The 24800-nt window shown below is 38.5% G+C and overlaps 1 protein-coding gene across 8 annotated transcripts in view; it reads right to left on the bottom strand.

The window, feature by feature from the left end:
• HACE1 (HECT domain and ankyrin repeat containing E3 ubiquitin protein ligase 1) overlaps nucleotides 1-24800 on the bottom strand; it is a 154158-nt gene that overhangs the window by 50713 nt on the left and 78645 nt on the right. For all 8 annotated transcript variants that reach the window (XM_051855413.2, XM_070073752.1, XM_051855409.2 and 5 more), the window contains 7 exons: nucleotides 24634-24702; nucleotides 24309-24396; nucleotides 5804-5915; nucleotides 5611-5708; nucleotides 5355-5442; nucleotides 975-1124; nucleotides 469-665 (listed from right to left, as the gene is read on the bottom strand). In XM_051855413.2, coding sequence (XP_051711373.1) covers nucleotides 469-665; nucleotides 975-1124; nucleotides 5355-5442; nucleotides 5611-5708; nucleotides 5804-5915; nucleotides 24309-24396; nucleotides 24634-24702 — 802 coding nt within the window. The remainder of the gene's footprint in view (nucleotides 1-468; nucleotides 666-974; nucleotides 1125-5354; nucleotides 5443-5610; nucleotides 5709-5803; nucleotides 5916-24308; nucleotides 24397-24633; nucleotides 24703-24800) is intronic.

The following is a 24800-nucleotide window of genomic DNA, read 5'->3' as shown; positions in this document are numbered from 1 at the left end:
AATAATACAGAGGAGACATTATTAAAAAAAAGCTCGTTATCAAGAAGCCTGACATTTACTGGATCCCAAAAGTGTGTACAAAGTTTAAACATTTAGATTTCTTCTTTTCTCTATCAGAACTGTTTTTAATAAAATACTTCTTAAAGATGAAATAGTGATTATTACAAATATTATCTTGATTTAAGCTTATAATTCTAACAAAATTTTTCAAGATGGAGGAAACCAATTTATAGAATCAACTGAATAGCACTCCACCCTGCTTTAAGAACTGCCTTAGCATGGCTAGCATAATACAGAAATCTAATTCAAAATTTGATATTTGATAATTGTGTTAATTTATGTTTTCTATGTTACAAAACAACACTGAAAGTTTCTCTAGCAAGTGGCAGAAAGAAGTTAGAGTAATTAGCTTTGCTAATTCAGGGCCAAGTTACAAACAGCAACCAAAGTAAAAACTGAAATACTCACTTTGTTATTTTGTGTCACAAGAATACTTCCACCTCCAGGTTTTAAAGGCACCTCTTCCATTGCTCCAAACACATCAGTCTCAACAGAGAAAGTCAGTTCTAGACCCAGATCACTAATATCATTATCTAAAATCCACTGCAAATTTTTGGCATATTCTGGATCAATGGATGCCACATCTTGGTAATTTACAGGAATACCTAAAATGTGCAGACAAACAACAGTTAAATTCTGAATGTTTCTGACAGTCCTTATCAGTTTAATGGTAAAATACTGCCCTCTACAGATATTCGGAAAAACTGCAAAATATAATCCAATTCACAGCATATTTTCAATTCCTGCATCTGGAAAGTGTGTTAAATTAATTATTCTTTTCTTCCTCGTTTTTACTAAAACAATGTAATCTTTCCTTGAAATAGCTATTCAAGGTTATAACCTTTGCTTTCCCTAAAGACTATAAAGAAAAGCAATATAAAGAAATGTCTATTGAAATAATAGTATAGCCATACCAAGAATATGCTTGTAGAATGATCGTGTAAAGTAAATATTGACCAGCTGCCTATGGTTCAAAGCCAATCCCAAGATTTGTCCAGCAAACCTGAAATAGTTCAAGTGATCTGGATTTACGTAGGAGTTGCTATTAGGCTGAAAGGTGGTTCCTATTGAAACAAATAGAGTAAAATTTATTCTTAAGAACCTACTTGCAGAAAAGAGATAATATGAGTGCTAATATCAATTCATATATAACTTTAGAAAAGCTTAGTTTAAGTTTTAGATCAACTTCTACAGTAAAGTTCTTCATGGAATATATAGCAGACAGCAGAATTTGAAGATAGAAGATAATCATTAACTCATACATATTTATCAGAGTAAGTCTAAGGTGCAGGGAGAAAAATTTAGAGTACTTTGTTTAAAAGTAGTTAGAAGAACATCAGAGAGATCTTAGAAATAATACAGTAAAAGATGACGCATATATAAACAGATTACACTTTTTCCTAGGCAGTGTGGCAGTAACTAGTAGGCTGTGAAGTAGGGCAAACATTGTCTCAGTAGGTATACACTAGTTTTTGCTTCTTAAAGAACAGAATACTGGGGAAATAACTAAAAATTAAAATGTACAAATGCTCTTAGATGATAGATCTAGTCAGTAAGCTTGATGTTTGCTAACAATGATCAGAAATCACCCAAATCCACAAGTCAATCAATTCTTCCTCACTGTAAATAAGCAAATTTAAACAACTACCAAGAGGTGAAAATAACAATGGCAAGGGTAACTGTTAGAGATTACTATAAAGATTTAGTGCAATGGAATATGATTGCACTTTTATGAAATACCTTGAATAGGCAAATTTACAGAGACAGAAAGTAGATTAGTAATTACCTGAGCCAATGGAAAGCCAATGTGAAGTTACTATTTAATAGAGACAGAGTTTCTGCTTGGGGAAATTAAAAAGTTCTGGAAATAGACAGTAGTGATGGTTGCACAGCAACATGAATGTACTTAATGCCACACATTTATAAATTGTCAAAATGGTACATTTTATGTTATATGTTTTACTATAATAAAAAAAAAAGTCTTCCAAAAACATGGAGTGCAATAGAAAAACCTAATGCCAATACCTTAACTTTCTTTCTTTCTTTCTTTTTTCTTTTCTTTTTTTTTTTTTTTTTTTTTTTTTTTTTTTGACAGGCAGAGTGGACAGTGAGAGAGAGAGACAGAGAGAAAGGTCTTCCTTTGCCGTTGGTTCACCCTCCAACGGCCGCCGCGCTATGGCCGGCGCACCGTGCTGATCCAGTGGCAGGAGCCAGGTACTTATCCTGGTCTCCCATGGGGTGCAGGGCCCAAGCACTTGGGCCATCCTCCACTGCACTCCCTGGCCACAGCAGAGAGCTGGCCTGGAAGAGGGGCAACTGGGACAGGTTCTAGTCCCCGGTGTGCCGGCGCCACAAGGCGGAGGATTAGCCTAGTGAGTCGCGGCGCCGGCCACCAATACCTTAACTTTCAACAATTCTCCTTCCTTATTTTTCTGGCATGACCACTAACAAAAATTCACTCATTCATCCAACAGGTAATGATTTATCCAACATTTAATGAGCTCATGCTATGTATTTCCACTATAGGCAACTGAGCATTAAAGAAGAAGAAAGAAAATGTGGAAAAGTATTAGGAAGTAAAAGGTTTGCTCATTTGGAATACATATTTTGACCCTAATCTACTTTACATTTCATTGGTTTTTAACAGTGTTGACAGTGGATTATACTGCCATGACCAGTTTACTTAGATACATGGTACAAATTTGGAAATTTGTGGATGAATGACATAAATAAGCCACCTGGAATTCCTCATTCTTAAAAACCTTTTGAGAATAATTCCCAGTCATAAGGTAAAACTAGGTATTAAAAGCCAAAGCAAATATTTTCAAAATGAGAAAGACTTAAAATACAAATATACTCATAATTCTAAAAATATAACATCCTGAGAATAATCACAAGTATTTTTTGCCTGTTACAATTTAGAATGCTTAAGGTTATAGATGAAGCAGTAAAGATGGCTGAATGATGCTACTTTCCTTCCTTAGCTCTGTGTATAATTCCTTGTCTATCTAAGTACTTTCTGAGAATCTTAGCTCTTACAAAGAATAAGGATAAAAATGAAATAAAGGAGGAGAAAACTTTTTCAAAAAAATAGTTTTTAACTTGAAAACTAGTTAAAACAGATTAAGTTTATGTTAAATTTTAAGTTCAAAATAAACATAGTAGTGACCAGCCCTATTTTCATGACTTCAGAAAAATTCTACTGCAGAGAAAAATATCATTTTCATAGAATAATAACAGCATCTTCTAATTCATGCTTTCTACATAACAGGCAGTGAGCTACACATTTTCACATATCAACTAATTGATCACTCTTCACATTACAAAACATAGATTATTACCACTTTCAAGTGAAGAAACCAGTGGTCAGAAAGGTTAAGTTCACTGGCCTGAGATCATACCAAAAAGGGGTAGAGCCAGGATTCACACCTAGTATAATCCCAAAGGCTAAATTCTTAACCACCATTCTATACTACTTTAGTAAGCATTTTAATTGGATCAGAAAACAAGTTTGGTTTCAGAAATTTTTACAGGGGCTGGCTTTATGGTAAGTAGGTTAAGCCACCACCTGCAATACTGGCATACAATACTGGTGATGGTTCAAGTTCTGGCTGCTCCACTTCCGATCCAACTCCTTGATAATGCACCTGGGAAAGCAGCAGAAGATGATCCAAGTGCTTGATCCCCTGCACCTATGTAGGAGACTAAAATGGAGTTCCAGGCTCCTGCTTTTTTGCCTGGCCTACCTCTGACCATTGCAGCAATTTGGGAAATGAACCAGCAGATGGAATATATCTCTTTTTCTGTTTCCCACCTGTCTCTGTAACTCTACCTTTCAAATAAATAAATGTTTTAAAAAATATTACAGACATTAGGTCTACATAAACATTTCTCATTTTAAGAATTCCTAAATGTAGTTCTCTACATGTTAATTAAACACACAATAAGGAAGTATTTCCCCTTTATTTTAATTTATTAATAATATATTGATTCCAAAGAAAGTATCTTATAGCTTACAAAAAGAAATCAAAATGTTTAGATTTACATGCTTCAATATACACCCTGCTATAAAAGTATAGTGTTGAGGAAGTATTTCCACTAATGATTCCATACTAAATCTATTTTTCAAGTATGGAACGAAATAGACTCAGAATAAGGGACGACAAAGATAAGAAAGTGAGGCTAAAATATAATGTTAAATCTAGCTTCAAAGATTAAGCCTAAATAATTAAACTCAATGATTCACTGAATTTCTCAGAAAATCACAGACACTAGATTCACTTCAGAGCAAATAAAGTTTACAGTTAAAACAGGCAGTCCCACATCCCTAAGTAATTTCAAATGCTCAAGTATGTCCAAGGAACCTGTGACACGGGCACATGCCTGCAGCTCCCTGCCTACACTACAGCCACCCCTGCTTGCCCTCCCTGAAGTCACCCTTCTTATTAAACAGGAGCTTGCTGCTAGTTCGGGTGGAAAGGATCAGAAGCTACAATTAGGGAGGTATTCTCTCCTTACAAAAGAATGTAAACACTGAAGGAAAGAAAAACAAGCAATTGTGCAAAGCATTTGAAAAATGAAATTCCACCTTCACTAAGTTAGAGAGCTCTCAAAAATACCTCATACAAATGAGCTGGTAGCCATTTCCATTTAGTCTACAATATCAAATGATAATTCTACAGGTTACAAGCACCATCTTAATAAAGAGTTGTTTATCTGTATTACTTAACTAAAGAAGTTAGTTGCCAGGTCTTCTTGTCTTAAAAGAACTGAAAATAAATTTAGAATTCATAAAAAGTTTATGAGTTAAGATTGAGTATCAAGCTTTTCAGATTGCATTTTAAGAACAATAAACTTTAAGACTTGAAAACTCAAACAGAGCCAGCAAATTTTTATTTTTTCCAAATTAGGACTTCTATTTTTTAAGTTCATGTACTAGCATCAGTGTTTTATGAAAGGAAACTTCAAACTCCAAAAATTAGACTAATGGACAAGCCTTTAATGGAACAGATTTCAAAGGACTATTGAGAACTTCCTGTGGACCAGTAAAATCCCCAAGAGAAGCACAGGGAACCAATTGTTTAGACAAAAGAATGCTAGACTGAGTCCTTCCACCACTCATTAACCGTGTGAATGTAGACTAACACTCAGAATTTCAGTTTTCTCTTCTAAGAAATGAAAATATCCACCTAGTGTGCAGAGGGCTACTGTGGAAAGAAAAAATAAAATGCACTGAAATGGTTTGAAAATATGTGACAAATCACAGAAGAAGTCATCTGGACCATACAACTTACCATCAGCTGACTGGGTAAACAATGCATAATCGGGATTGACTATTTCATTAGACAGAATATCAAACCACTCACGCACAACACCTTGACCCTGAGTTCAAGAAAATAAAATTATGCATCAACAGAAATATATTATATTGGGAAAACTTCTCTAAATAATAAAAATCAGATTAAATTTCTTTCCTTATAAAATAAATATTAAACTTTATTTAACTGCATTTCTGTGTTTTATTTCTACATCACTTATTTTTATACCCACCATGCCTTCTTCTCCATGGAACCGTACAGCAATCCCTTGCTTTAGCTTTGCACAATTTGCTTTTGACACAACTTCACAGCTACTCCTAAAAATAGAATCTAAATATGTAGTGCTGGTTAATTTTAAATATTAAGATTTACAATAACAAGTATTTTGTGTCTCATGCATACCTCTGCTTCTTTGTTAAACATACCTCTGTGAACCAGCAGGATATCATTTTCATTTACTGGCCTGTGTACCATGTCTGAATCTGGTTGTCCTGAATGCAAATGTTCATAGAACCATTCACAGCGATCTTTAAACGGCTAGCCCCCAAAAAAATGACAATAAAATATGTTAGCAGTATTTCAGTCACTTAAATATCAATTTTATTAGCATGCCAAACATCTTCTGTGTAAATAAATCATTCTTGGACATTTATTTATAAGTAGTTGTTAAATAATGTTCTAACATTTCAGTAACTATTCATAAAAAGATAGATTTTAGTTGAAATACTTAGACAATGTAGTTTTTGAAATTCCTCATTTTCAATAGGAAAGAGTTAAGTTAGGTTTTTTATGTGTATATACATACATATATATGAATTAATATGGGACACATAATTGAATAGATTTACTCTCAATTTCACTTAAATCCAACAAGGTTTATAAAAACGTTCACATCCAAAAAATTATATGTTCCATTTAGTTGTTAGCGAAAATAGACTTTTAAGCTTTGCTAAATTCTTACTTATATCCTCTGGAATATTTTCAGCAACCAAAAACAATTTTTTTACCCGTCTCTCTTCCCTTCCTCTACCCTAAAAATTAAAGATCTCTTGAATGTTAAAATAAAGTCCCCACTGTTTGTTTATATGCCAGGGAAGCACAGAGCAAATGATCTTTATGATTAATCAGAAAGTGCTACAGAGTACCCAGTATGGGCCAATGCTGCAGGTAACATAAGAGTAGTAAAAAACTCAATTTCCCTGCTACAAAACTGTTTAATACCATTAATGAGGTAAGATGAACACAGAACAATACAACATGTATATAATTCCAAGCTCTAAATAGTGAATTACAAACTCTAGTGAATTACAAATTTCAGAGGCACTAAGAATGTAGAAACCATGCAGAAGAGTGGGTCAAGGTTTGAACTAAGACTTAAAAGCTGGGTAGGACTTGCTCAAGAAAGGAAGAAAAAAAGAGAGGGGGGCATACTTGGTTACAGGGAAGAAAAAGATATAAAAGATATAGAAAGAGAAACTGTCTCCTTGGCAGAGGAAGTGAAGGCACTGGTATAATCACAGTTCCATCCCTACTTCTCTTGAAGGGATATGTTTGTATAAGTAAACTGGACACATAATTATGGATCCTAAGAAACAAGTAAAAGATACATAGGCCACTGTGGATACTCAGTCAAAGAAGCATTATGATAAATGTGGCCATCAAAAGGAGTGCAGCACCAACATAAAGGGAGACAATCCAGGCAGCTGCAAAAAGTAGGTATTGGATACTAAGATTCTGGTCCTGGTAGAACAATGAAGTAAATCTAACAAACATTACTCACTTAAAGAAAGATGAAAAGCTAAGAGATTATCTCCAGAGATACAATTTATCTCTATTGTTGATAGAAATAAAAGAGGAGGAGAAACCTTCCCACAACTCACCTTCACCCATACTTCGAGAAGGCCCTGGTGGAAAGACAGTAAGTTTTTATATATCCTAGATTTACTTTTTTTTTTTTTTTTTTTTTTGACAGGCAGAGTGGACAGTGAGAGAGAGAGAGACAGAGAGAAAGGTATTCCTTTTGCTGTTGGTTCACCCTTCAAAGATATTTGAAAATAAATACTCGATTTTGCTACAGTTAAGACACTGGAAAGTCATAAACAAAATTGAAATTGGAGACAGGGTAATGTCCTTTTTCAAAAGATTAAAGATAGATACAGAGAACAAACACCAAGGAGGAAGAAGTTTAGGATCATAGGTCAGGTTTAAGAATCTGCTCAGGAAATTATATATACAGCTGGAAAAGTCAAAGGAGAACCAGGGCGATGCAATACCACAAAAGCTAAAAAGCTTCAAGAGACAAATATGATCAACACCATCTCAAACCACCAAGAAGTTATCTTTCAGGTGGTTTTCAGAACAAATTTTTTTACCTGAGCTAAACCAAATACTAGTTTTGCTTTAAAAGATTTAAATAATTATTTTTCACTTTATGTTTCTGTGTGGGAGCAAACTGTTGAAATACTTACTTAAGGTATACTAAGCTGATCTTCTGTATATTAAGATAATCAAAAATGAATCTTGATGTGAATGGAAGGGGAGAGGGAGTGGGAAAGGGGAGGGTTGTTGGTGGGAGGGACGGTATGGGGGGGGAAGCCATTGTAACCCATGAGTCGTACTTTGGAAATTTATATTCATTAAATAAAAGATAAAAAAAAAAAAAAAAGATTTAAATATCACTTTTATTAATTCTTAATGAAATTAATATTAATTAAGATAACTGGTGAGAGATTATCTTATACTTTTAAATAGCTGCTCTTTCAGTAAGGAAAGATTCAGATGGTTCTCTTTTTAACAGTTAAGTGTATGATTTTTTCTATACTTCTAACAGTTTTATACATTTTAAACAAAGCACAGTGACTGCTGTATTTTGCACATAAATTGAATGTTTCATTTTCAGTAAACAGGCTGGAATATAATGTACTAAAATTTTTAATTGTTTATTTCTAAGTTTGGTAAAAGAGAGGAGAAAGAAACATTACACAGAACCAATGTAGTTTAAGTATGGCCTTTGAAGTTAGACAAACACAGTTTGAAATCCTGGTTCTGTCACCATTGACTAGGTTTATGATCTTAGAGAAATTACTAATCCTCTCAGAACTTTCATTTTCTCACATGTAAAATAAAGCAAATAATACTGACTTCAAGGGCTAATTGTGAGGATTAAATGAAACAATGCAAATAACAAAAGAAAATAATTGTAATTATAATTGCATATGAGTAACATTTATTAAGAACCTATAATCCAGGTACTGTTTTAAGCACTTTACATGCATTACCACATATAATCCTCACAATGTCATAAGAAAAAAGAACTCTTAACCCTGTCTTACAAAAGATAAAAATGCATTCTGAAGTTAAGAAACTTCAAACAGTCAACACCCACCATGCTCAATATACAGGTGGCGCTGTAGTACCACTCACAGCAGTGTTATAATGATTGCCAGTAACTAGTTAAAATGATAGTAAACTTAATTGCCATTGTAAGATATTTAACTATGTCCTTTATCTATAATATGTGAAACAAGAAATTAAAAATATGGAACACTGAAAGGTACAAACTGCTACCTTCAAAATCTAATTATCAATAAGATCAAAACACATACACAAGATAGCTATATAGCCAAAGTGTACATTTTTGTATGTAAACTTTCTGAGTACCTGCATTTCCATATATAATTCACAAAACAGGACTGATTACAGAAGCTCCTCTCAATAGCATTTGTACAGCAATACAAAATGTTTCTCCCTTTAACTACTGGCCACCTGAAAACCACCAACAGAAGAAGAAGTCAATCCCTGAGCAGAGGTAGTTGGTTTTTAACTTTTGGGCAGGAACAGTCTCCAAGTTACAGAAAATTTCCAAGTGCAGTAGAATACAAATATTTTTTGCCCTGACATAAAAGTAAATTGCCAACAGAATATCCAGTTACCCATAAATACTTCAGTGTGTATTTCCTACAGACAAGAATTCTCCTTCACAATCAGATTAAAATCAGAAACTAACCCTGATGCATTACCACAACTAATTCTTGGACTCCATTTAAAGTTTTGCCAATTTCTCATTTTCTTTTATAGTAAAATGATTCATGAACTGGATTTGTCCTACGCTTTCCAAGTCTCTTCCACTATAAAACATTTCTTCAACATCTTCTTAATTGTCATTAACTGTGGGGAGCAATTCGGACTATACTGTTACTGGAATTAAGATTTATTCTATGCATCTGCTCTCCCACAATATGGCGCTGGGAGAGAAGTAAACAGCTTCTACCCAGCTGCCTCTCACCAACCTGACAAGCTGCAGGAGCTGCTCCTGATTGGAGGAGAGCGGCGTGCTCGGCGTATGGGCAGCCGAGTTGGGATTGGTGGAGAGGACTATATAGGAGGAGAGAGACGGCATGGTGGTGTGGGTTGGTTGGAGAGTGCGTTGGAGAGTTCGCGGGGAAGTTCGTTACTTCGTTCTTTCTCATTTCTCTCTACTCATTCTTGCTTTGGGAGTTTGCTGTTTACTTATTCTTACTTTACTATAGAAAGGACTTGTAAAAAAAGGGGAACAACAAGCGCCCGGTCCGGTGCGGCTCCTCCGCGTGCGGAGGAGCAGCAAGTGGTGCCGTGACTCGGATAGGAAACCTAGGAGGGAAAGACCGGGAAGAAGTGGGAAATTACTGGAGAGAGAGACTAGCAAAGAGCCTAGGGGAAGGCCGGACGGAAAGAGTGCCGGTGAAAAGCTAGTCAGAACCTAGGAAAAAAGCCGCGGGGGAAGAAAATTAGAAGCTAGGAAGGAGGTATTAACTGGGAACGTCTGGGAGACTCAGCCTTCCATTACGCTCACTGCTCCAACATGTCACAGACGGTACAGACAATGGAGTTCTTTGGCTACTCTTTGCCCACTGGCTACCTCTTCCTCCTGCTGGGCACCATCCTCTGTTTCTCCCTAAAGATCATCTATGGGCTAAATATGGTTTCTCTCTCTCTCTCTTCCTACTCCCCACCTCGTCGCAGCTTTTCCTCTAAGCAAGGGAAACGAGGGGGGAGGAAAATTCATGCATTCGTAAGAGCAATCGTAGAGACGTCCCCCTGGTTTCCACAGCAGTGGAGGCAGGTGGGACGGAAAATGCGCGAGGCTGGGGAACCGATAGAAGTGCTGAAGCTGTGGCAACTCGTTGATCAGGTGCTTCAGAACCCCACGGAAGGGGTCGAGTTGTTGCTTAATGAGGGGAGTGAAATGCAGGAAGAATTATGGCAGGGCAGCCAGGCGAGCAACTACTGTAACGAACAAGTGAGAAGAAAATCAAAGAAGGATTTAGAGAGCCAGGAAGCTTATGGGGGGGAGAAAGAAGCTGAGGAGGGAACCTCGCCCCCGAGAGAGATGCCAAGAATATATCCTGGCCATACAAGGTTGGCAAATTCAACCATAAAGGATGAATCACCACCCCGGTATCGCCCATTGGTACTACCAAAGTTTCCTCCTGTAAAGAAAAGCCCCTTTTTTCCACATGAGATTGAAGAAGAGTGGGAGGAAGAAGGAGTGATGGAGGGAGTAGGTATGCAGGAGGAGCTAGAAAGGCCAAGAACCGAAAACAAGCAAAGGGGAGCTGTTTATAGAAAACCTGCTTGGGAGCAGTACCAGGAACCAGGCCAGGTGTTTCCTGTAATTCAGGATCCACAGGGAAACAGGGGATGGACGCCTCTTGACCATAAATTACTTAAAGAGTTGCAGCAATCAGTACAATTGTATGGGCCCCATGCAAGTTACACTCAGGCAATCCTTGATAACATTGGGCAGCAAGGCCTAATACCTGAGGATTGGAGAAACTTAGTAAAGGCGGTGTTAGGCGGGGGTGACTTCCTCTTGTGGCTAGCTGCTTATAAAGAATTTGCGCGAGAATATTCAAAGCAGAACTATCAAACAGGGAATCAAGCATGGGATGAGGAAATGTTAAATGGAGAAGGGCGATTTGCCAGTCCCGATGAGCAGGCCCGATTACCAACAGCTGTCCTCTTACAGGTGAGAGAAATAGTAAGAAGAGCCTGGAAGGTGATACCCAGAAAAGGAGAAGTAAGACACAGCCTAACTAAGATAGTACAGGGCCCTACCGAACCTTACGCTGATTTCGTGAACCGATTAATGGAAGCAGCAGGAAACATTTTCGAAACCGTGGAAGAAGCAATGCCCTTAGTCAAAAGATTGGCGTATGAACAGGCCAATAAAACATGTCGGGAAGCTCTTAGACCATGGCAGCATAAGGACATCCCTACCTTTTTGAAAATCTGTAGGGATGTCATGGATGATGTAGTTTCTGGATCACATGCTGCAGTAGCAGTAACCCGACAATTTAGACAGAACATGAGGGGACGTATATGCTTTAGATGTGGTCGAGAAGGGCATCTAATGAGGGAATGTAGGGCCAGATTTCCAGCCCGAGATCGGCAGGGCATAGAGAACTCGAGAAGACCAGGCCTTTGCCCACGCTGTAGAAGAGGAAATCATTGGGTCAGTGAATGTTGCTTTAAAATAAACAGCGCAGGCAATCCCCAGAGGATGCCAAATGAGCCGGGCCCCATAAGAAGATCAGGTGTATATGGTCAACAGCAAAAAAACGGAATGTGGGCCCCTGCACCCCGGGGCCAAAACAATCGGTGGGTGCCACGGTCCCAAAACCAAATATTTACCGCGCAGAGTTACGAGCCACCGAATATTCGGTACTGACACCTCAAATGGGGCCACAAGCCATAGAGGTGAGGGCAGAAACAATTTCAGCGGAGCATAACGGACTTGGAATAATCGTAGGAAAAGAAACAAATGCTTTGAGAGGCCTAATGGTCATCACCGGAGTCATTCAATTACCTTGTGATAAGTTAAAAGTGCTAATACAATCTACAAAGGGTATTATTCAAATCAAACCAGAAGAACCTGTGGCTCAAATACTGATCATGATTGGAGCGCAGGATGTTAATGGACCCCAAGGGGAGAAATTTGCAGCCTTGTCCCTATCTCTAGCAGATCGACCTCTGTGGACCTTAACCATTAGAGGAAAGTCAATTCAGGGCCTGCTAGACACAGGTGCGGATGTAAGTATAATTTCGGAAAATGATTGGCCGAAGTCATGGCCCCTTCAGCCAGGAGATAATACTTTAGTAGGCCTAGGTGCGGCCATGACACCATCAAGGAGTGCTCAGGTGCTTCATTGGCAGGATCAAGAAGGGAACAAGGGAAATGTGCAACCTTATGTTAGTGCACTCCCCATCACATTATGGGGAAGAGACATTTTAGAACAATTGGGACTGACGTTAACAAATGAGGATCAATTGGAGAGTTCTACAGGACGGCGTATTATGTATAAAAAGGGATATCAGGAGAGAGGATTAGGCTCCAGAGAAGGCAGAAGGGACCTAGCCCAGCCCAAAGGCGATTTTAAAAGACAGGACACGGGTTTTTCGTGGGGGCCACTGAGATGCAGCCGCTGCCATTGTCATGGCTGGACAACAAGCCAAAGTGGATACCACAGTGGCCCCTTACCCAGGAAAAGTTGGCTGCGGTAAATGATATAGTATCACAACAATTAGAGGCAGGCCATTTGCAACCATCAACCTCCCCATGGAATACGCCAATATTCGTGATAAAGAAAAAATCAGGGAAATACCGGTTGTTGCATGATTTACGGGCTGTTAATCAGCAGATGCAACCCATGGGGGCATTGCAACCCGGACTCCCGGTTCCTACTATGATTCCAAAGCATTGGCCACTAATAGTACTCGATCTGAAGGACTGCTTTTTTAGCATACCTCTACATGAACAAGACACTCAGAGGTTTGCTTTCACCGTACCTTCCATTAATCATCAAGGTCCCGACAAAAGATATGAATGGAAGGTGCTTCCCCAAGGAATGACCAACAGTCCTGCCATATGCCAGCTATATGTTGACCAGGCAGTAGAGCCGGTTCGACAACAGTGCCCAAAGGTACAAATTTTACACTACATGGATGACTTGTTAATAACGGCTGAAAGTGAAAGTCACCTAATGGAAGCATATAAGCTGCTGCTATTATATTTGGAAAAAGTTGGGTTACAAGTAGCGCCAGAGAAAATACAAAAAGGGGAAGTAGTACAGTACTTAGGACTTAAAGTAACTTCTGAAAAGGTAACCCCATTAGAATTTGAAATTGCAATAGATGGGTTACAGACCCTTAATGACTTCCAAAAATTATGTGGCAATTTAAATTGGTTGAGGCCCTATTGTAAATTATCTACCGAAGATATGATGCCATTATTCAATATTTTAGAAGGAGATGCCCAGCTTGATTCCCCTCGTAGATTGACAATAGAAGCCCGCTTGGCGTTACAGAAAATTGAAAAACAAATTAAAGCAATGCAGATGGAAAGATGTGATCCACAACAAGCCCTAGAAATATTAATTTTTATGGAACAGCTGTATCCCTTCGCAGTCATTTGGCAAGGAGGACCCTTGTTGTTTGTATACCCACATTCACATGCACCGCGTGTACTATACACCCAAGGCATTGCGGTGGCTGATTTAATATTAACAGCAATAAAAAAGGCGACAGAAATGGCGGGGAAGACTCCAAAGCGATGTGTAGTTCCCTTTGCTCAAGAGGCAGTAGAAGCCTTTACAAGGGAATGCTGGCAATGGGCATACATAGTTCTCATTCTACAAATAGAGATTGACAATCACTACCCTCGCCATCCATTTGTTAACTTCTGCACACAGGTTTCAATAAAACGGGTGCAGAAGGTGCGAAGGGATCCAATTCAAGGGGCAGTTACCGTATTTACGGATGGAGCTAAAGGCGGAACAGGAGCAGCTATATTTAACAATCAACGATATTTTGTTTTAACAGCATCCCCTTCTCCACAACATGCAGAATTAGCTATTATCGCAACAGTATTACGCAGAGAGAGTGCACCCATGAATATTTTGTCTGATAGTGCATATGTGGTGAATGCAGTTCAGATGCTCGCTACACAGTGCCTTATTCTTAAATCCTCCTCAGTCTATTCTTATCTAAGTGAAATTCAGGGGTTATTAAATCAAAGAGAGCATGCTATTTACATAGGCCACATAAGAGCTCATTCTAATTTACCTGGCCCACTTACTCGAGGAAACATGATGGCAGATCACTATTCAAGATTCTTGCTTGCATGCACCGCTTTGGAACAAGCTAAAGAATATCACTCTAAATGGCATGTTAACACCCACACTTTAAGTTTTAAATTTAATATTCCCCGCAAGCAAGCAGAAGATATCATTAGATCCTGTGAAAAATGCGTTGTTACCATAGTTCCAAAGATTCCTGCGGGAGCCAATCCCCGTGGCCTTAAACCAGGACATATCTGGCAGATGGACGTTACACATATCCCCTCTTTTGGGCGACAAAGCTGTGTTCACGTCACTGTAGATACATACTCAGGTGTAATTATGGCCACAGCCATGAATAAAGAAGGAGTACAACAAGTAATCCAACACTGCTTGCAGGCTTTTGCAGCCTGGGGAGTTCCTCATGTGATCAAAACGGATAACGGCCCAGCGTATACATCAAAGCGTTTTGCTGCATTTTTGAAAGAATTCGGAATCTCCCATATTACCGGTATTCCATACAATCCACAGGGGCAAGCTGTGGTAGAACGCGCTCACTTATATTTAAAAAATTTAATAATTAAACAAAAAGGGGGAATAGGGGAAATGGCCACATCCAACAAGGACGTCTTGCCCCTAGCTCTTTATACAATTAATTTTTTGAACAAGAAAAAGAACGGTAAAACACCTGCAGAAATGCATACTCAATCAGCTGATAAGGAATCAATACAGTGGGTAATGTGGAAGGATTTACAGGACAACCAATGGAAAGGCCCGTTCCCCTTACTCAGAAGAGTACGAGGCGCCGTTTGTTTTTTTCCACAGGGTGCGGCACAACCAATATGGACCCCTGAGAGAAGAATTCGGTTGATAAACCTGCCAGCAGAAGATCTAGAAGAAGAAAACTCCATTTGAGGAAGAAAACAATGAATAACCAATCCCTGAGATCTTTGGAATACGGGACATTTTTCAACAAACTCTGAAGTAGCACGACAAACAAGAGTCAATAGCATGAAGATCACACTGAACTTTACACAGGCGCGTATCAACGCCAAAAAAATAAAAAGAAAGGGGGATCTGTGGGGAGCAATTCGGACTATACTGTTACTGGAATTAAGATTTATTCTATGCATCTGCTCTCCCACAATATGGCGCTGGGAGAGAAGTAAACAGCTTCTACCCAGCTGCCTCTCACCAACCTGACAAGCTGCAGGAGCTGCTCCTGATTGGAGGAGAGCGGCGTGCTCGGCGTATGGGCAGCCGAGTTGGGATTGGTGGAGAGGACTATATAGGAGGAGAGAGACGGCATGGTGGTGTGGGTTGGTTGGAGAGTGCGTTGGAGAGTTCGCGGGGAAGTTCGTTACTTCGTTCTTTCTCATTTCTCTCTACTCATTCTTGCTTTGGGAGTTTGCTGTTTACTTATTCTTACTTTACTATAGAAAGGACTTGTAAAAAAAGGGGAACAACAAGCGCCCGGTCCGGTGCGGCTCCTCCGCGTGCGGAGGAGCAGCAATTAACTTGTAGAGACTGCAGGTTACCTAACTTTGCAGAATGTCCTTTAAATGGAGTTAGTGTGACATTTCCACATGATTGCATTCAGAGTGTGCATCTTTGGCAGGAAGATCACAGATGTGAAGCTGTGTTTTTCTCAGTGCATCCTATCAGCTGGCACATGGGTACTTTTGCTTTGATCACTGCCAGCCTTCTCCCTACTTTAAGTCCCCCTTTTTCTCTTTATACTCAGTTAAGTATTCTATGAGAAGATACTTTTGAGATCCTATAAATATCATCAAACTTTGCATTTATAATTTTTTTTAGTATAGACTCACAGGGTCCCTTTATTTATAATATGTTGACACAATTATATATCATAACGTTCAAATTGTTTCAGAGATGGCCAGTGGGAGTCCATTCAAGCTAGCTTCTGAATCATTCTGAAGTAATCGTATCATCCCTTGAATACCTTCTTAATTTCTAACACAACAAAATGATCCAGGCTCACCTCGTACTTTCCCTTTCCTAGTCCTGGAATTAGCCATTTTTTAACAAGCCCTGGTTACCTGGGAATGGTATTTGGTGACCCCACATTGCTCCCTGCTCCAAACACCCCCAAGAACTGGATGCTAGGTTTACCATATCTATAAATGTAGACTGAAAACTCTTAAGCCCACACTAATATCTCCAACTCAAATCCAACAGCACATGGTGTGTTCTATTTTCCCCTTTTCATAATTCCTTTCTCCTGCAGTGTGGAACGAGGCTTCCTACTTAACGTTTTTGAGCAATCACCAACTACCACCACCCCAGTTTCTAACTAACCTCCTTTGCTGACACAACCCCTCCAACTGCATGGATCCCCACCATCCTACCGAGGCTCAGTCAGAGAACCCTTCCAACTACCACCACCTTCCACATGGACCTTCTCTTATGCTAACCCCAACTCACAGATCCCATATTGGCCTCTCTTCTACAGTAACACCCTCTTTACCGCACTCAAACTCCAAAGTTCCACTCTGGGCCACCACTATACCTGGGGATACCCTCCTCATCCTGGTTAGACAAGACAACTTCCTTTCTGGATCAACTAGCTGGACAATTAAGGCTCATGCTTTTAACAGAACTGTTCAGGAAGGAACGAGGCAAAAGGAAATGACAAGCAGAGATAGTAATAAAAATAGCAAACTCTCTTTTTCAAAAACTAAAAGCTTGTTCCACCTATTCTATCATTTGCCCTAGAATAGAATCATATAGCACAGGTTAAGAAAATGAACTTATTAACCAGACAACTTTGAGATTCTGGTTTTCCCATTTAGCAGTTAAATAACTTCAGCAAGTTACTGAACCCTTCAGCTTCAGCCAAAAAGTTTCAATCTCATATAATTATTATGAAAATTAAATAACTTATGGAAAGCAAATATAAGGTCCCTAATGTAAAAACAGCATTCTGTAAGTGCTAAGTTATTATCACTGACTTCTCTTACATTATCAATATTAAACAGGTGTCAAATGACCCCTATATAGATGTGAATACTTATAAAATAATCCTTAGTTTTTTTTTTTATCTTCTGAGTCAATGTCTCTAATGATGTTAAAAACCACTTTTAATATTTATTAACTAAAGACTACTAACAAAACCAGAGTATCTATTCTATTCTATGCATCTTACAAATTGTCAGGATTATGTCAGTCTCTCAAAGTCAACTATCAGTGGCTACTGACAGTCTAGCAGTCTGGCAGAAGGTTCTCCAAAATAACCAAGGCTCAACATACTATGACCCCCAAGTACTGTTACAGAACTCTTTCACATTCCTAACCTACACAAAATTGCTGCTGCAACCATTAAGTTTTATATACTTTTCTGCTTATGTGCCTTGGTCCATACCTTGCCTAGAATTTCATCTTCCTGGTTACCCCCATCAAAATTTTGCAGGTTTTTCAAACTTTTCAAGGTGGCTTAAAGTTGATCTCTTCTTTGAAATTTCCCTTGACAATAGTAGCCAGAGACAAGGTCTTCCTCCCCTAAGCTTGTAAAGAACTTAATATAATTACTATTTTATAGGTACATATATTATACCCCTTGCTAGATTGAATTAAGAACTTCTTGGAGAAAAGATATGTTTTCTGTCTCCAAAATAATTACATGTATTGAGCATATATCCTAGTCATTCTTCACAGTTTATGCTTTACAACAGTTCTATGAGGTTGGTGCAATTATCTCTATTTTATAAATAAATCAAGGCTCAGGGATGTTAAGCAATGTACTCAAGATCATATTGCTGGTAAGAAGCAAAACAAGGTAACTTCTGGGGACGGAGCCAAGATGGTGGAATAGTGAGGGCGCGCACCAATAGTCCGGAAAAAGATAGTTTAATAAAAATGGAGTTAATGTAGACTCAGGAAAAAATTGCAGAGGAAACTATTCCGGATCTAGTGGATGTGACATGGAGGACCAACGGGGAGAGCAAGGTCGCCCATCGCGTGGAAGCCGAGGGGCAGAAGCCGAGCCGCAGAATCTACGCGCCAGCGCTGTAAGGGGAGGTGAGACAAAAACAAGGTAACCCGAGACATTGGCAGAGAAAGGCAGAAAAAGCCTACAGGGAAAGAGGCCTGAAGCCCCACTGGGGAAAGTTCACCAGGTTGACTGGAGGAGAGAAAAAAAATGAATAAATAAGGGGAACCCGCACGGACATTAGCCTCTCTCTCCACTCACCTTCCAAAGCTGGAACCTACCTAAATTGAACCAGGAAGACATCGAAAACCTAAACAGGCCCATAACTGAGACAGAAATTGAAACAGTAATAAAGGCCCTCCCAACAATGAAAAGCCCAGGACCAGATGGATTCACTGCTGAATTCTACCAGACATTTAAAGAAGAACTAACTCCAATTCTTCTCAAACTATTCATAACAATCGAAAAAGAGGGAATCCTCCCAAATTATTTCTATGAAGCCAGCATCACCTTAATTCCTAAGCCGGAAAAAGATGTAGCATTGAAAGAAAATTACAGACCAATATCCCTGATGAACATAGATGCAAAATTCCTCAATAAAATTCTGGCCAATAGAATGTAACAACACATCGAAAGATCATCCACCCAGACCAAGTGGGATTTATCCCTGGTATACAGGGATGGTTCAATGTGCGCAAAACAATCAATGTGATTCACCACATTAACAGACTGCAGAAGAAAAACCATATGATTTTCTCAGTAGACGCCGAGAAAGCATTTGATAAAATACAACACCCTTTCATGATGAAAACTCTAAGCAAACTGGGTATGGAAGGAACATTCCTCAATACAATCAAAGCAATTTATGAAAAACCCACAGCCAACATCCTATTGAATGGGGAAAAGTTGGAAGCATTTCCACTGAGATCTGGTACCAGACAGGGATGCCCACTCTCACCACTGCTATTCAATATAGTTCTGGAAGTTTTAGCCAGAGCTATTAGGCAAGAAAAAGAAATTAAAGGGATACAAATTGGGAAGGAAGAACTCAAACTATCATTCTTTGCAGATGATATGATTCTTTATTTAGGGGACCCAAAGAACTCTACTAAGAGACTATTGGAACTCATAGAAGAGTTTGGCAAAGTATCAAGATATAAAATAAATGCACAAAAATCAACAGCCTTTGTAATCACAGGCAATACCACGGCTGAGGAAGAACTTCTAAGATCAATCCCATTCACAATAGCTACAAAAACAATCAAATACCTTGAAATAAACTTAACCAAGGACATTAAAGATCTCTATGATGAAAATTACAAAACCTTAAAGAAAGAAATAGAAGAGGATACCAAAAAATGGAAAAATCTTCCATGCTCATGGATTGGAAGAATCAACATCATCAAAATGTCCATTCTCCCAAAAGCAATTTATACATTCAATGCAATACCAATCAAGATACCGAAGACCTTCTTCTCAGATCTGGAAAAAATGGTGCTGAAATTTATATGGAGACACAGGAGACCTTGAATAGCTAAAGCAATCTTGTACAACAAAAACAAAGCTGGAGGCATCTCAATACCAGATTTCAGGACATACTACAGGGCAGTGGTAATCAAAACAGCATGGTACTGGTACAGAAACAGATGGATAGACCAATGGAACAGAATTGAAACACCAGACATGAATCCAAACATCTACAGCCAACTCATATTTGATCAAGGATCCAAAATCAATCCCTGCAGTAAGGACAGTCTATTCAATAAATGGTGCTGGGAAAATTGGATTTCCATGTGCAGAAGCATGAAGCAAGACCCCTACCTTTCACCTTACACAAAAATTCACTCAACATGGATTAGAGACTTAAATCTACGACCTGACACCATCAAATTATTAGAGAGCATTGGAAAAACCCTGCAAGATATAGGTACTGGCAAAGACTTCTTAGAAAAGACCCCAGAAGCACAAGCAGTCAAAGCCAAAATTAACATTTGGGATTGCATCAAATTGAGAAGTTTCTGTACTTCAAAAGATACAGTCAGGTAAGTGAAGAGGCAACCCACAGAATGGGAAAAAATATTCACAAACTATGCTACAGATAAAGGGTTGATAAGCAGAATCTACGAAGAAATCAAGAAACTCCACAACATCAAAAGAAACAACCCACTTAAGAGATGGGCCAAGGACCTCAATAGACATTTTTCAAAAGAAGAAATCCAAATGGCCAACAGGCACATGAAAAAATGTTCAAGATCACTAGCAATCAGGGAAATGCAAATCAAAACCACAATGAGGTTTCACCTCACCCCAGTTAGAATGGCTCACATTCAGAAATCTACCAACAATAGATGCTGAAGAGGATGTGGGGAAAAAGGGACACTAACCCACTGTTGGTGGGAATGCAAACTGGTAAAGTCACTATGGAAGTCTGTCTGAAGATTCCTCAGAAACCTGAATATAACCCTACCATTCAACCCAGCCATCCCACTCCTTGGAATTTACTCAAAGGAAATTAAATTGGCAAACAAAAACCTGTCTGTACATTAATGTTTATTGCAGCTCAATTCACAATAGCTAAGACCTGGAACCAACCCAAATGCCCATCAACAGTAGACTGGATAAAGAAATTAACACATGGGACATGTACTCTATAGAATACTATACAGCAGTCAAAAACAATGAAACCCGATAATTTGCAACAAGATGGAGGAATCTGGAAAACATCATGCTGAGTGAATTAAGCCAGTCTCAAAGGGACAAATATCATATGTTCTCCCTGATTGGCGACAACTAACTGAGCACCAAAGGGGAAACCTGTTGAAGTGAAATGGACACTATGAGAAACAGTGACTTGATCAGCTCTTGTCCTGACTGTTGATGAACAATGTAATACTCTATCCACTTTAGTATTCTTTTTGTTCTAGTACTATTGGTTGAACTCTGTAATTAACACACAATTATTCTTAGGTGTTTAAATTTTAACTGAAAAGTGATCCCTGTTAGGAATTTCAAAACATTATGCTGAGTGAAATAATCAGTCCCAAAGGGACAAATATCACATATTCTCCCTGATCGGTGACAACTAACCGAGCACCAAAAAGGAAACCTGTTAAAGTGAAATGAACACTATGAGAAACGGTGACTTGATCGGCCCTTGCCCTGACTGTTGATGAACAACTTAATACGTTATCCCTCTTAGTATTTTTTTTTTTGTTGGTTCTACTTAATACTTTTGGTTGAATACTGTAATCAACACACAGTTATTCTTAAGTGTTGAAACTTAACTGAAAAGTGGTCTCTGTTAAATATAAGAGTGGGAATAAGAGAGGGAAGAGATGTGCAATTCGGGACATGCTCAAGCTGACTTACCTCAAATAGTAGAGTTAGAAACATACCAGGGGATTCCAATTCAAGCCCATCAAGGTGGCATGTACCAATGCCATCTTTTTTTTTTTTCTATCTTTTATTTAATGAATATAAATTTCCAAAGTACGACTCATGGGTTACAATGGCTTCCCCCCCCCATACCGTCCCTCCCACCCACAACCCTCCCCTTTCCCACTCCCTCTCCCCTTCCATTCACATCAAGATTCATTTTCGATTATCTTAATATACAGAAGATCAGCTTAGTATACCTTAAGTAAGGATTTCAACAGTTTGCTCCCACACAGAAACATAAAGTGAAAAATAATAGATGATTTTTTTTAAATGATGATGAAATCAGATCAGACCTATTGTCATGTTTAATCCCAGTGAGAGTCAAGTTGGGAATTGATAATTTCTTTTTTTTTTTTTTTTACAGAAGATCAGTTTAGTGTACATTAAGTAAAGATTTCAATCGTTTGCACCCCCATAGAAACACAAAGTGAAATATACTGTTTGAGTACTCGTTATAGCATTAAGCCTCAGTGTACAGCACATTAAGGACAGAGATCCTACATGAGGAGTAAGTGCACAGTGACTCCTGTTGTTGACTTTACAAATTGACACTCCTGTTTATGGCATCAGTAATCTCCCTATGCACCACTCATGAGTTTCCAAGGCTATGGAAGCCCCTTGAGTTCTCCGACTCTTATCTTGTTTAGACACGGTCATAGTCAAAGTGGAGGTTCTCTCCTCCCTTCAGAGAAAGGCACCTCCCTCTTTGAAGACCTGTTCTTTCCACTGGGATCTCACTCACAGAGATCTTTTTGCCAGAGTGTCTTGGCTTTCCATGCCTGAAATACTCTCATGGGCTTTTCAGCCAGATCCGAATGCCTTTAGGGCTGATTCTGAGGCCAGAGTGCTATTTAGGACATCCGCCATTCTATGAGTCTGCTGAGTATCTCACATCCCATGTTGGATCACTCTCCCCTTTATTTATTCTATCGGTTAGTGTTAGCAGATACTAGACTTGTTTATGTGCTCCCTTTGACTCTTAGTCCATACCAATGCCATCTTACTAGTCCCAGTGTTCAATTTCTGTTCACAACTGATCATAATGATAGGACTAAGAGCCAAAGGGATCACATAAACAAGAATAGTGTCTGCAAACACTAGCTGATAGAATCATTCCAATTTTAGTATATGTGCTGCCGAAGCGAGCACTAGCTGATAGAATCAAAAAGGGAGAGAATGATCCAACATGGGAAGCGAGATACACAGCAGACCCATAGAATGGCAGATGTCCTAAACAGCACTCTGGCCTCAGAATCAGCCCTTAAGGCATGCGGATCTGGCTGAAAAGCCCATGAGAGTATTTCAGGCATGGAAAGCCAAGACACTCTGGCACAAAAAAAAAAAAAAAAAAAAAAAAAAAAAAAAAAAAAAAAAAAAAAACACCGAAATGAAAGATCTCCGCAAGTGAGATCCCAGTGGAAAGAACAGGTCATCAAAGGAGGTACCTTTCTCTGAAGGGAGGAGAGAACTTCCACTTTGACTACGACCTTGTCTAAATATGATCAGAGTCGGTGAACTCAGGGGGCTTCCATAGCTTTGGCAGCTCATGACAAGAGCCTAGGCTGATTACTGATGCCATAAACAAGAGTGTCAATTTGTAAAGTCAACAACAGGAGTCACTATGCACTTACTCCTCATGTAGGATCTTTGTCCTTAATGTGCTGTACATTGAGATTTAATGCTATAATTAGTACTCAAACAATATTTTTCACTTTATGTTTCTATGTGGGTGCAAACTGTTGAAATCTTTACTTAATATATGCTAAACTGATCTTCTGTATATAAAGAGAATCGAAAATGAATCTTGATGTGAATGGAAGGGGAGAGGGAGCGGGAAAGGGGAGGGTTGTGGGTGGGAGGGAAGTTATGGGTTGGGAAGCCACTGTAATCCATAAGCTGAACTTTGGAAATTTATATTCATTAAATAAAAGTTAAAAAAAAAAAAAAAGAAGCAAAACAAGTTTTTCCCTAGCATGTTTTACTAAACACAAGATTCATGGAATGAACAAGTGCAACTCTGGTAGGGGAAAAGTTCTCAGGTCAAATACGTTTAGTGGAGTAACAAAGTTAAATCACTCTTTTTACCAATGGGCTTCTCAAAGCCTTCAACATACTGCTGATGTGCTAAGTTTCCTAAGGACATATTTATTATGTCCCAAATAGATAGGGAGACAAATTCCTATTCTCCAAGACTATCAGCCTATGAAAGACCAGTGTTCTATGAAGCTCACTTCAGGAATTGTGGCAATGTGTTCTTTTTGCACAAAGCTTTGCATGTAGTAGGCACTCAATACACATTTCTTAAAGATGGAATTTTACCCTTACATTAAAGTTACATGTAATTTCATTCCTTTTAAATCTTCAGTGTAATAATTATTCCATTAAACAACAATCAAACTTCAAAAACTAAGTTCATTAGATTAAAAACAAGATAAAGAAAAGGTCTACCTGTGCTTTTATGATATGCATGAATCTTGACATCAACTCAGGACATTCAAGGAGAAAGTGAAAATGATCAAATATGATTTTTGGATTTCTAAAAGAAAAATATATTTTGTTTAAATGGACAAGAAGGGTGAGCAGCTATAAGTGAAATGCAAATTCAGATATATAAACTGAAACAGAAAAAACATATTAATTCACACCTATTACATTTTCACTTGTTATTGAGCATATTTTGAATATGAAAAGAAATATTTTTTCATTTCAGATGAAACTGTAAATAAAGAGAGGAAAGGCTACACAGCAATCTATGAATCCCAGACAGCCTCACCTGTTAACAAAACATTTTAAAACTTCATCATGTTTGCAGACAAATTCAATAAAACGAGGTGAAGTCATTCTGTGGGGAGTAAAGAATAATTAGAACACATAAACTAAAAGTTGGTGATATAATATATAAAATTTGGTAAATATTAATTCTACTGAACTTGCTTTTAG

Source organism: Oryctolagus cuniculus, chromosome 5 (genome assembly GCF_964237555.1).
Source record: "Oryctolagus cuniculus chromosome 5, mOryCun1.1, whole genome shotgun sequence".
NCBI lineage: Eukaryota > Metazoa > Chordata > Mammalia > Lagomorpha > Leporidae > Oryctolagus > Oryctolagus cuniculus.
Note: the sequence above shows the minus strand (reverse complement) of the source record. Positions and strands in the feature narration are given on the sequence as shown.